The sequence below is a fragment of the Engystomops pustulosus genome, chromosome 11 (genome assembly GCF_040894005.1).
Source record: "Engystomops pustulosus chromosome 11, aEngPut4.maternal, whole genome shotgun sequence".
Taxonomy (NCBI): Eukaryota; Metazoa; Chordata; class Amphibia; order Anura; family Leptodactylidae; genus Engystomops; species Engystomops pustulosus.
The window spans coordinates 72,197,810-72,212,354 of NC_092421.1; the positions used below are offsets into that span (position 1 = coordinate 72,197,810).

General features: G+C 43.6%; 1 protein-coding gene across 1 annotated transcript in view; it reads right to left on the reverse strand.

Annotated features, from left to right (window-relative positions):
• The window catches only part of LOC140105940 (disintegrin and metalloproteinase domain-containing protein 9-like), a 51,329-nt gene that overhangs the window by 35,196 nt on the left and 1,588 nt on the right, over window positions 1-14,545 (reverse strand). Inside the window, exon 2 of the mRNA XM_072130063.1 lies at window positions 4,208-4,296. Coding sequence (XP_071986164.1) covers window positions 4,208-4,296 — 89 coding nt within the window. The remainder of the gene's footprint in view (window positions 1-4,207; window positions 4,297-14,545) is intronic.

A 14,545-nucleotide genomic window follows, 5' to 3' on the forward strand; every position in this document is an offset into this window, starting at 1 on the left:
AAAACGGATCCACTTTTGACTGGTTTGATCAATTATCTAAATTCAAATTGGTCTAAAACGGATGCGTTTTTGGATGGACTGCTTAAAAACACGTTCAAAACGCCACCTGTGACATCACCCTTACAGCTGATCATTGCAGAGAAAAGCATCCAGAAAGGTCACCACAGGTCAGAGTGGTTAGAGGGGTCCGGCTGTAACTAGGGGTCGCAAAGTCATTGGTTAGGTAAGCTGTAAGGAAACCTCCCCTTAGGTCATCCGTGTGGCGCTCTTGGCACCTATCTTCGTGGTATTTCCGGGTAAGATGTGTGCGCTTATTTCTGGAGAGGCTTATTACCTGCTTACATAAGGTGTTTGCTTTCCTTGTAACAACAATTGTAAATCGCAAAAACCTGCTGAGGTGTATATCGTACAGAATGGCGCAACGTGACTGGGTGTGGATATGTGCTAACAGCAGCTCTCACTACTGATAAGGTACAGACTTGTGTAACCAGAGCGGCTCAAAAACCTGGAGACAACAGGGCAGACTAACAGAACCAGACCAGAAGCTCTCTTACTGCAGCAGATTTATCACATGATGGATGACAAATGGGTTTTCTGGGAATATGGACCAACGGTTCAGGTGTTGTTCTGGTACTGGTGGTTTTAGGGCCCGTATCTGGTGAGGGTGTGTTCACACGTTGCCTTAAACCATGTGGTTTCGAAGCATCGCAACAACTGAGAAGAAGAGATTTGCCTGACTACATTGCTGTTTACAAAAAGCATGCGTAAGGCTGGTGGCACACGTTGCGTTTTGAACTCGTTTTTGCCCCGATTTTAACCAGTTTGCGACCGCCCGCCGTGTATTCATGGCGCAAGTCGGGTCGCGCTGCATGGAGAGGGCTCACGGGCTGAGCCCTCTCCATAGCCGGTAAGTCTTTGCTGCATATTGCACCGATCGTGGGTGCATGGGCACCGCCATCTTACCTGGGATTGCCGCTTCCCGTGACGTCATCGGGGAGTGGCGATCCATCTCCATGGTAGCCTCGGGTCTTCCGAAGACCTGAGGCTATTTCGTTTTAACCCCTTTATTACATTGTGCTGATAGCACATTGTAATGAATGAGGAGGAAAATCCTCATATACTGCCATACAGTAGTATGGCAGTATATGATAGGATCGATCAGACAACATAGGGTTAAAGTACCCTAGGGAGTCTGAAAAATAGTAAACATAAAAAAAAGTTAAAAAAAAAAATTATAATAAACCTAAAATTTCAAATCACCCTCCTTTCCCTAGAACTGACATAAATATAAATAAACAGTAAAAATCATAAACACATCAGGTATCGACGCATCCGAAAATGTCTGATCTATCAAAATATGATAACGGTTTTTCAATGCGTTTAACCCCCGTAACGGTAAATAGCGCCCAAAGTAAAAAAATGGCACTTTTTTGCCATTTTGAAAAATATAAAAAAATCTATAAAAAGTGATCAAAAGGTCGTACAGTCCTAAAAATGATATCATTAAAAATATTATCAAATTTGGCAAAAAATTACACCACCGACAGCTCCGTACACCAAAGTATAAAAAAGTTATTAGCGCCAGAAATTGGCAAAATCAAAAAAATAATTTTTCTACTGGAGGTTTTAATTTTTGTATATGTATGAAAACATTATAAAACCTATACAAATTTGGTATCCCCTTAATCATACCGACCCAAAGAATAAAGCAGACATGTCATTTGGGGCGCTCAGTGAAAGACATGATATCCAAGCCCACAAGAAAATGGCGCAAATGCGTTTTTTTTCATAATTTTCACTGCATTTGGAATTTTTTTCCTGCTTCCCAGTACATGGCATGGAATATTTAATACCATCACTATGAAGTGCAATTTGTTACGCAGAAAACAAGCCGTCACACAGCTCCCAGTTATAGATTTTTGAAGGTGGGGAGTGAAAAATGGACATGAAAAAACAGGAAAGGTCCCGGTCCTTAACCGGTTAAGCAGTCCGTCAAAAAACACATGCTTTTTTGTAAACTCATCCATTTTTGACAGGTTTGACCAATTATCAAACTGGTCAACAATGAATGCATTTTTTAACATCGGAAAACGCACAACTAAAAACTGCCCAAAAACGGCCTAAGGCCGGCGCCACACAGGGCGCTTTGTCTGCGCTTGCAAACGCAAACGCAGACAAAGTCGCGCCCACCGGGGCGGGCCTCGGCCCGATCGCATCGGCGTTTCTATGGAAACGCCTGCGATCAGGAACGAGCCGCCGGTGTTTCGCATTAAATTAACGCAAAACATCGGTGGCTCGTTCCCGATCGCAGGCGTTTCCATAGAAACGCCGATGCGATCGGCCCGAGGCCCGCCCCGGTGGGCGCGACTTTGTCTGCGTTTGCGTTTGCAAGCGCAGACAAAGCGCCCTGTGTGGCGCCGGCCTAAAAACGCCATGTGTGCCACCACCCTAAGGGTGAAGACACACATGGCGTTTTTAGGCCGTTTTTGGGCCGTTTTTAGTTAGTGCGTTTTCAGATCGTTAAAAACGCATGCGTTAAAAAACGCATCCGTTTTTTGAAAACGCATGCATTTTTGTCCGTTTTTCATTGCGCAATTTCGGAAAAACAGACAAAAACTCATGCGTTTTCAAAAAACGCATGCATTTTTAAAAACGGATGCGTTTTTTAACGCATGCATTTTTAACGATCTGAAAACGCACTTAGTAAAAACGGCCCAAAAACGCCATGTGTGTCTTCACCCTTAGGCCACGGTCACACGTACCACTAGGCGTCCGTTCATAACCTGACGCTAGCACACAGGGGCCGGTGCTCAGCCCGAACGAACATACGTTTCCAGAGAAACGCATCTACGTTCAGGCCGAGGACCTCCCCCTGTGCGCTAACGTTGCATTATGAACGGACGCCTAGCGGTACGTGTGACCGCGGCCTTAAATGCAATGTTGAGCATCCACATCTTTAGGGTGCGTTCACATGTGGCGTTTTGGATGCCTCAAAACGTGTGTGTCGAAACGCATGCATTTTTAAATTTACAATTTACATTTACAATTACAGCAGTGAAGAAAATCACTTCCAGAGTAGCCAAACGCATTGTAACATTCAAAGATGCGTGCGTTTTGTAGCCTGTGTTTTGATGCATCCAAAACGCCGCATGTGAACGCTCCCTCAGTTTTTCAGATGCATTTTTGAAGCCAAAAGCAGGTGTGGATCAAAAAAAGGTTGAGAACATATAATTGAAAGTTGCTCCTCCTCCTCCTACTTTTACTCCATTACAGGTTTGGGCATCAAAAACTGCATCTGAAAAGCTGAACGTGTGGACGCAGCCTCAACATGCATTTTGTAAACGTAATGTTAACAACAATGTAATCAGGCAAATCTTCTTCTCAGTTGTTGTAATGCATTTCAAAACAAAAGTGTTAATGCCATGTGTGATGTCACCCTGAGGGCGGTTTTCCACTTGGCGGTTTTCTTGCATTTTAAAATGCATCCAAAACGCAGATGGGAGGGGGCTTGGCCATAATGCATATGCATTTCCAATAAAAAGCATGTATTTAATGGGAAACTCTTATGCATTTTGGATGCGTTTAAAAATGCAACAAAAACGCCCCATGGGAAACCGCCCTGAGAAGTTGTGTGACCACACGCTAAAGGAAATATTCTGTTATTGGATGGATCCACATCCTCTAAATGACCGCTCAGATTCTGTGGTCACTATTGAGCATGGTATCTGAGAGGTCAATTGTTAGTTCTTTCTGATCAAGGATGGTGTCGCTGGTCAGGGTTGGACTACCCCACCAGACAGACATGTTGGTAGCAGGGGCGTAACTTGAGGGGGTGCAGAGGTTGCGGTCGCACCCGGGCCCAAGAGGTTTAGGGGGCCCTTATGGTGTCACTTTCCCATATGAGAAGACTATTACCATGAACCATACATTATAGTCAGGGGCCCGGCACAGACTTTGCAGTGGGGCCCATCAGCTTCTAGTTACGACACTGGCTGGTAGGACATATAAGGTCTTATAAATAAACTATTAGACTTTATGGTGGATATGTCCTATGGACAAGACATGAACCGTTAGTGAGGACCCTCAGAATAATTTCCTGCTGGTGACCTGATGATGCCTTGGTGCCATATGTAGAGACCTGATGTCCTATATATACAATACATATGGGTTAGTGCAGGAACAATAGAATGACATTAATAAAACCTACTGTGTCGTCAGCCACGTCCCTCCTCACTCTGTTCACCACTCGCTCCGGAAACACTATCTCCTGGTCCTGCAGCCCATAAATCTGATATCCTAAATATAAAATACAAAAAATAATACATAATGATACATAGATGTACGCTTCATATCCACACACCTGCCATATATCGACTACTTGACTGCCCCATGAATATTCATGTTCCGCTCCAGAAGGCGGAGCCCTGCACCTCCCCGCAATGTAAACGCTCCGAATAACCATGCCGCAAATTATACAGCAGGTCCTGATGTATGCAGGAGGCCTAAGGCGGGTGCCACACGTAGCGCTTTGTCTGCGCTTGCAAACGCAGACAAAGCCTCGGCCACCGTGCCGTGCCTTGGACCGATTGCATCAGCGTTTCTATGGAAACGCCTGCGATCGGGAACGAGCCGCCGGTGTTTTGCGTGAAATTAATGCGCTACGTGTGGCACCAGCCTAAGGGTGATGCCACAAATGTTTTTTTGGTCCGATTTTAAGCATGCGTTTTTGACCGTTTTCCCCAATCATCTCAATAGATAAACAGTTTGTTAGCAGCCAAACGCATAGTAAACGGTCAAAAACGGATGCGTTTTCCTCCCTGTTTTTATGCCTGCTTTCCCATACATAGCACCCCAAAAGGATAGCACCGCAGCAGATATAGGTCGTTTTCTCCCCGCTTCTGTGCTAAAGACATACCGGAGCGATTCTGCAATGTGCCTCCTTGTCTCTCAGCACGTCTCTTACTTTCACTTTATAGGATTTGTTGTAGATGGAAATAATACGGCCGCATTCTTCTATTAAATGCTGCACCTGCAGGTAGGTTGTTTGTGGTGCTGCAGCACAGAACTATGTACTACCATAGAGATCAGCCCTGGGACAGGTGGGGTCCTGTTAGGATCTATGCTCTAGGGGGGGTAGCCATGTGACCAGTTATACCAGAATTCCTTCCTCTGGCCAGACATTGGCTGTGCCTCATGGAGGTGCCGGGTGATGTGAGTACATTGCTGTTACATACTGACATGGGGACATTCCGGTAACATTTCACAAAGACAATGACAAGGAGAGCTCGAGGTGCATGAGCCACTGCACAAGGAAAAAGTTTTCAAGTGTTTTATTCTTTTTGATTCTTTTGCTTGTGATTTACAAATTCTCTTCCTTCACCTCCGAGCATCTGCCGTTCTTAAGCACAAAAAAGAACGGATCTGTTTTTGCGGTTTGAGTGCCATGATCACCCAAAACATGTGCAGATGAGACGAGCGGAGCTGTCATTACGTACCTAGGGACATACGAGTCGGGAAATATCACAGCAGCCGCAGCAAAAACTAGAAAGTGGTTTCAGCCGTAATAGTGACTGGCGCGGGTATAGCTTTGTATGTGCCATGAATCCACAGCAGGAATTGACATGTGTGCACCAGGCCAACCCATAAGGGTGATGTCACACTTGGCGTTTTTGGTCCATTTTTAAGCATCCGTTTTTGACCATTTATCATGCATTTAGCTGCTTATAACCTGCTTATCTATTAAGATAATTGGGAAAAATGGACAAAAACGGTCAAAACGGATCCGTTTTTAAATGGATTGATAATGCATACCTAAAAATGGACCAAAAATCGCCATGTGTGGCATCACCCAAGACTTTAATATGCCCCTGGATAGAGACTAGCAATTTCATACAATATTATTAAAATCCAAAATCACATTAACACCGAAAATCAGCGACCTGACTGTATATCCACAGATCTCTATCTAGTAAAGTCATAAAGAGTTAAAGTGTGTAAATCTGGATTGTTATCGCTTTGTCACACACCAGCCCTTGTTGTCTCTATGGGTAATTGTTGTGATGAAACAATTACCCATGGAGATTCTCCGCATTATCCTGTCCTCTCTTGCATTTGTCTTTTAAGGGTGACCAGCCTTCTTGGGAGACTTGAATTCATTTTTGATGTTGTAAAGGTCTAAATCAGTGAAACCTGGAAAGTGAGGCCTTTAGTTAGTGCGTTTTCAGATCGTAAAAAAAGTGTTAAAAAATACATCAGTTTTTGTCCATTTTTAATTGTGCAAATTCGGAAACGCAGACAAAAATGCATGCGTTTTAAAAAATAGATGCGTTTTTTAACGCATGCTTTTTTTTACGATCTGAAAGTGCACTAACTAAAAACGGCCCAAAAACAGCCTAAAAACGCAATGTCTGACATTACTCTAAGCAGTCAGTTTAAAAATGCATGAGTTAAAAAACGCCCTCCGGGTGTCCCGTGCTGCTGTAGCTCCGGTCCTGGCGCCATGTAAACAAACATGGCCGCTGGAGCATGCTGGAGCATTGTCGGGTCCGGCCGGAAGCTGAGTCCAGCGCTGCTCTGGCGGCCATGTTTGTTTACATGGCGCCCGGACCGGAGCTACAGCAGCGCGGGACACCCGGAGGGCACCGGAAGGTAAGTAGAGCTTTATTTTTTAAGCAGCCACCTTTAGTTTATTTTCATAACTCTCGGACAACCCCTTTAAGATAATTGGTAAAACCGGTCAAAAACGCATGCACAGACTGCTTAAAACTGCCCAAAAACGGATTCAAAACGCCAGGTGTGCCGCCGGCCTGAGGCGCCAGTTACGTATGGTTTTTCAGATAATCCAGGAGATTAGCACCAGGAGCCTGATGAACACAGATCAGATATCTGAAAGTCTTCTTTATTTCTGATCTTTTACAATTATCTCCACATATTTCTACATTTGCTTTAGAAGATATAAAATACGCCTAAAATGCAGCTATTCTTCTCATGTAAGGATAGATTCACACAGAACTACTCAACGACCTTTACATTTTGGAAACGTTGATCTCCAGTGTATATGGGGCTTCATTTTATAGAATATTTGGTTAGTGTTGTGTGTAGCCCCTCGCCCTCACCCTCATACTCTTTATAGCTACAGTATCTACTGGGAAACAATGATAAGTTTTTACTATGTTACCATAAAAATCCTATCTATAATCTACAGGCACTTGTTATGGGCCTGGTGCCTATAGGGTATAAACATGTTACAAGATCTCCTGTAAACACGCGAAGGTGACCTGTAACGCTTCTACCGCCATACTACAGCACGTAGGAGAGTGCGCCCAGATAATAGAAAATCTAAGGGTGATGGCACACGTGGCGTTTTGAACACGTTTTTGGCCCGTTTTTAAGCAGTCCGTCAAAAACCGCGTGCGTTTTTGAGCAGTTTGAATTAAAATAATTGGTCAAACCTGTCAAAAACGCATTAGTTTTCAAAAAACCCATGCGTTTTTTAACAGACTGCTTAAAAATGTCCCAAAAACGCGTTCAAAACACCATGTGTGCCATCACCCTTAGAGGTTTATGGGGGCTTCTATTAGGGTATGAGCAAACAATCTTGGAAGTCAGTAACAACTATCCAATCCATACCACATAGATAAGTAATAAGGGCACCTGTAGTAGTGTAAATGGATTTTTCAAGCAAAATCGATCATGCCTTATAGCAGTGGTGGCGAACCTATGGCACTGGTGCCAGTGGCAGCACTCAGAGCCCTCTGTGTGGGCACCCAGGCCATCACCCCAGCATGAAGTTCACCAGACAGGACTCAAAGAATCTTCCTACAATGATAGATGAATTTGCCCTCCTCCTTTCAACTGCGTCAGTGTCTTTAGGAGGCTGAACGATTGAAAGTTGTCAAAGAACGAGGAGAAACAAATTGCTGCTTAAATTGCTGCGCTGGCAGTTTGTTATAAATAAGTGGCTTTAGGTTGAAGTTTGTCCCCATGTCCGTATGTAACAGCAATGTACTCACATCACCCGGCACCTCCATGAGGCACAGGAAATGTCTGGCCAGAGGAGGGAATTCTGGTATAGCTGGTCATATGGCTACCCCCAGAGCATAGATCCTAACAGGACCCCACCTGTCCCAGGCCTGATCTCTATGGTAGTACATAGTTCTGTGCTGCAGCACCACAAACAACCTACCTGCAGGTGCAGCATTTTATAGAAGAATGCGGCCGTATTATTCTCATCTACGACACATCCTATAAAGTGAAAGTAAGAGACGTGCTGAGAGAGACGGGCTCCCCATGTTGCTCCCTGTGCCGGACAAACATAGTGACTGTTATCTCTTGTGTTATATGGGATTATTCTAATGTTTCATATGAGTAGTGATATCAGGATCCTCATTAACTGTCAGTAGGATTGGTCATTAACAGGTGCACATTGGGGGTGAGACAATTGACACCAACGCAGCTTCGGGTGATGCCACACATGGCGTTTTTGGTCCGTTTTTTTAAGCATGCGTTTATTATAAAGTATCTGTTTTATACAGGTTTTGTCTGTTTTTTACCAATTATCTTAATAGATAAACAGGTTGTAAGCGGCCAAACGCATGGTAAACTTCAAAAAACGGTAAAAAACGCATGCTTAAAAACATATCAAAAACGCCATGTGTGGCATCACCCTTAGGGCATGGACATCAAATAGTTGTGTCCATATTCTAGTGGCTATCCTCTTATTGAAGTGGGGTGGAGCTATCCAGAGTAGCCGGGTGGTAGGTGGCCAGAAACTGCTCTGCCAAAATCACCTATTAAAGGGTTTGTCCATTTTCAGCAAATAATTGATATTGTTTGTGTAATAAAAATTGATACAATATACTTTCTGTAACAATTCCTCACACTTTTCTAGATCTCTGCTTGCTGTCCTGCCATAGAAAGGTTCATTATTATTTCCAGTGGATAGAAACATGTATAACGTTTCATTACACAAACAATATCAATCATTTGCTGAAAGTGGACAAACCCTTTAATGATATATCCTATAGAGCAGTGATGGCGAACCTTTTAGAGCTTGAGTGCCCAAACTTCAACCAAAAGCCACTTATTTATAACAAAGTGCCAGCGCAGCACTTTAAGCAGTAATGTATTTCTCCTTGTTCTTTGACAACTTTCAATCGTTCAGCCTCCTAAAGACACTGACGCATTTGAAAGGAGGAGGCCAGATTCCCCTATCATTGTAGGAAGATTCTTTGAGTCCTGTCTGGTGAACTTCATGCTGGGGTGATGGCCTGGGTGCCCACAGTGAGGGCTCTGAGTGCCACCACTGGCACCCGTGCCATAGGTTCGCCACCACTGCTCTGGGGGTAGCCATATGACCAGTTATACCAGAATTCCTTCCTCTGGCCAGACATTTCCATGTGCATGGCTGTGCCTCATGGAGGTGCCGGGTGATGTGAGTACATTGCTGTTACATACTGACATGGGGACATTCCGGTAACATTTCACAAAGACAATGACAAGGAGAGGTCGAGGTGCATGAGTCACTGCACAAGGAAAAAGTTTTCAACTGTTTTATTCTTTTTGATTCTTTTGCTTGTGATTTACAAATTCTCTTCCTTCACCCAAAACATGTGCAGCTGAGACGAGCGGAGCTGTCATTACATACCTGGGGACATAGGGTGATGTCACACATGCCGTTTTTGGTCCATTTTTAAGCATCCGTTTTTGACCATTTACCATGCATTTAGCTGCTTATAACCTGTTTTTCTATTAACATAATTGGAAAAAATGGACAAAAACCTTCAAAAAACGGATGCGTTTTTAAACGGATTGAAAGCACGCGCTTAAATACGGACCAAAAACGCCATGTGTGGCATCACCCTAAGACTTTAAAGGGGTTATCCGGGTTTTTAAAAATACTGAGGGCAGTGCTGGGGTGGGCTAGTTAAACATAATAAACGTGTACTTACCTCCTCCGGCGCTGCCGATGTCCCGCGCAGCGGTCCGTCTGATCCGTGCCGCTGTTTGTTTACAGGGGCACAGAAGCCGCGCACAGGGAGCTTCCGGTCCGCGATGTGCCGGCTCCTCCCATCCGTCCCTATCTCTTATGGTTGTAAGCGGAAGCTCTCTGTGCACCCCAGTATACAAACCGGCGCACAGAGGAGATGGATCGCGGCGCGGGACATCAGCCGCACCAGAGGAGGTAAGCAGATGTTTATTATGTTTAACTAGCCCACCCCAGCCCGGGCCTCAGTTATTTTTAAAACCTGGATAACCCCTTTAATATGCCCCTGGATAGAGTCTGAAAGTCAGAATATTTCCAGTTTCCCATGGCAACCAATCACAGCTGCCCTTTAAAATATTCATGAGCACTGGTAAAATGAAAGCTGAGCTGTGATTGGTTGCCATGGGCAACTGGAAATATTCTGACTTTCAGACACTTGATAAATCTGTCCCATAATTATTAAAATCCAAAATCACATTAACACCTAAAATCAGCGGCCTGAATGTATATCCACAGATCTCTTTCTAGTAAAGTCATAAAGGGTTAAAAGGGTGTAAATCTGGATTGTTATCGCTTTGTCACACACCAGCCCTTTGCTAATGGCTTTTACTTTTCTGAGATTTAGGGACTATCTAGATCTGTATAATCTGTAATCCTGTTGAAGCTTTGCATTATACTGAGAACAGATATTCCCTACTTTTTATTTCTATGATTTCCTACTCTATAAACCTGATTGGGTCACTGCATTTCAGCTCCTAATTAAAGTAAATGGGAACCAAGCTGCAGTTCCCGGGCATAGCTGCCATACAATGAATAGGGCGTTCTGCTTCCGGATCCCCTTTAAAGCCAGAGGCGCCAAGAATGACTGATCGGTGGAGGATACTGGTTACAATAGTCACCGATCAGTAAGTAGGACTTCAGCACATCTGTGGCCACAGGACATCACTCATCTCTCTGCTCTGCTGGGATTGTGCTCCGCTCTCCTTCCAGTCTTTGGTGTGGGTGTCACCAAGGATTTTCCAATGTTTACATCAGGACTCTTGGCTGGACATTTCATTGTCGCTCTGCCATGTAGCTGCATGAGAGGTCCAAATCTTTCTGTAGGAAACATTCCCCAAACCATGACACTTCCTCCACCACCTTTCACTGATTTCTTTACACACTTTGGGTTTAGTCTTTCCCCAGTTCGTCAATAAACATAATGGGGCTCATTTACTAAGGGCTCCACAGCCACACTTTCTTCGGGTTTCCCGTTTTTTCCAAATTCTGCCGGGATTTTGGCTCACAGGTTCGGATTTTGGTCCATTCGCGATTCAGTGGCGCATTCTCTGCCCTGGATTCGGGTCCGGCCGGGATTCATTAAGGTAGTTCCTCCGACGTCCACCAGGTGGCGCTGCTGCGCTGAAAAGCATCGGAACGCGCTGGAGTTCACCGGCTCCGGCTGAGTGAAGGTAAGTGCAAGCTCCGCGACAGATTTTTTTGTTTTAAATGCGCCGGTTTTTCCGAATCCGTTGAGTTTTCGTTCGGCCACGCCCCCTGATTTCCGTCGCGTGCATGCCAGCGCCGATGCGCCACTATCCGATCGCGTGCGCCAAAATCCTGGGGCAATTCAGGGGAAATCGGCGAAAATCGGAAATATTCGGGTAACTTGTCGGGAAAACACGAATTGAGCTCTTAGTAAATGACCCCCATTGTGACGCTGTATAACGAGACGGATCGGGTGCTGCCACACACCACGTTCATGGACCGTTTTAAAGCGTGCGTTTTTGAATGTTTACAGTGCGTTTGGCTGCTTTGAACTTGTTCATCTTCATTTCTAGACATGTAGGCAGCTTTGAAACCAGCCAAAAGCATGGCAAGCTTACAGAAACGCATCCGATTAAAAACGCACATGTTTCCAGTTAGTTTAAAAATGGTCCGAAAACGGTCCAAGAACGTGACGTGTGGCAGCACCCTATACCCTGTTCAGTGCTCAACTGGCAAGCAACTCCAGCTGCAGTGATGAAACAATTAGGGTGATGCCACACATGACGTTTTGAAACCGTTTTTTGCAATCCGTTAAAAGACGCATGTGTTAAAATACGCATTTGGTTTTTAAAAATGCATGCATTTTTGACAGGTTTTCCAAATTTGCGCAATTAAAAACTAACAAAAATGGATGCGTTTTTAAAAAACTGATGCGTTTTCTAACGCATGTGTTTTTTTAGCGGACTGCTTAAAAACGGACTAAAAACGTTTTCAAAACGCTGTGTGTGGCATCACCCTTACCCATGGAGATTCTCCGCATTATCCTGTCCTCTCTTGCATTTGTCTTTTCAGGGCAACCAGACTTCTTGGGGAACTTGAATTAATTTTGGATGTTGTAAAGGGGCAATATTCTAGAAATCACGACCAAATTCTCTTCCTAGAGTTGATTGGGTCCCCTTTTGGCATTCATTTGGACAACCTGGTTTTTCAGATAATCCAGGAGATTAGCACCAGGAGCCTGATTAACACAGATCAGATATCTGAAAGTCTTCTTTATTTCTGATCTTTTACAATTATCTCCACATATTTCTACATTTGCTTTAGAAGATATAAAATACGCCTAAAATGCAGCTATTCTTCTCATGTAAGGATAGATTCACACAGAACTACTCAACGACCTTTACATTTTGGAAATGTTGATCTCCAGTGTATATGGGGCTTCATTTTATAGAATATTTGGTTAGTGTTGTGTGTAACCCCTCGCCCTCACCCTCATACTCTTTATAGCTACAGTATCTACTGCGAAACAATGATAAGTTTTTACTATGTTACCATAAAAATCCTATCTATAATCTACAGGCACTTGTTATGGGCCTGGTGCCTATAGGGGATAAACATGTTACAAGATCTTCTGTAAACACGTGAAGGTGACCTATAACGCTTCTACCGCCATACTACAGCACGTAGAAGAGTGCGCCCAGATAATAGAAAATCTCAGGGTGATGGCACACGTGGCGTTTTGAACACGTTTTTGGCCCGTTTTTAAGCAGTCCGTCAAAAACCACGTGCGTTTTTGAGCAGTTTGAATTAAGATAGTTGGTCAAACCTGTCCAAAAACGCATCAGTTTTCAAAAAAACCCATTCGTTTTTTAACAGACTGCTTAAAAACGTCCCAAAAACACGTTCAAAACGCCATGTGTGCCATCACCCTTAGAGGTTTATGGGGGCTTCTATTAGGGTATGAGCAAACAATCTTGGGAGTCAGTAACAACTATCCAATCCATACCATATAGATAAGTACAGGCGGTCCCCTACTTAAGAACACTCGACTTACAGACAACCCCTAGTTACAAACGGACCTCTGGTTGTTGGTAATTTACTGTACTTTAGCCCTAGGCTACAATGATCAGCTGTAACAGTTATCACAGGTGTCTGTAATGAAGATTTATTGTTACTCCTGGTTCTTCAACAATCTATAATCTACTGCTGGACAAATGGTCAACTTCCCCTATCCACTACATCAACTCATGGGAAAAGGAGCTTAACATCTCACTCTCCCAAGAAGATTGGTCCAAAGCTCTATTTCGCACTCACAAATCACCTTCGGTCAAAGCTCAGGAAACCAATTTCAAAATCCTCTCTAGGTGGTGCTGGGTCCCGTCCAAGCTCCATAAAATCTACCCCTCCAGTCCCAACGAGTGCTGGAGATGTAAGCTCACTGGAGGTACCATGTCCCATATTTGGTGGCAATGCAAAATTATACAACCTTTCTGGACTCAAGTCTGCGACACAATCTCAAAAATCTTGAACCACACGATTCCCAATGATCCCTCCATACTACTTCTCTCCATCTTCCCAGATCATCTAGACCACAATAAACACAAATTGCTTTCCTTCCTGCTTACAGCAGCACGATCGGTGATTCCAAGACTTTGGAAACTCACCAGAGCTCCATCAATCACGGAGTGGTTCCAAGAAATACTCCACATACAAAAAATGGAAGAGCTTTTGGCGGAAAGTAAAACAACTCACGAAAAATACTTAGAAACCTGGTCCCCGTGGATAGCTTTCCAAAAGACAACAGCATTTCTTTCTCTCCCAGACTAATTAAAATACACCAATAAAAATTGTACTGATAGGTAATATAGATCATCTGGATAACCTCCCCCCACCCGCATCCTTACCCTCTCTTTCCCTGACTCTAGTCCCCTATCCGTTTTTGTTATTATTAAAAATTTTATAGATTTTATACCTTAAACATTGAAGCTTTGACACATTTCACTGATACGAATTACCTTATGCGCTCTTCCCGAGCTTGTCATTGTCTACATACTAATGTTCGATAACTAAATTAATGTTACTACTGTTACGAATTCCTTATGTAATGCTATATAACTTTAATTGTTATAAAATGTATGTATATCTATTTTCTCTGAATCTTCCTGCAATAAAGAATGATACAATACTAAAAAAAAAAAAAAAAAAAAAAAAAATCCAATTGTCACAGAGACCAAAAAAGTTCTGGCTGGGATTACAATGATAAAATATACAGTTCTGACTTACATACAATTTCAACTTAAGAACAAACCTACA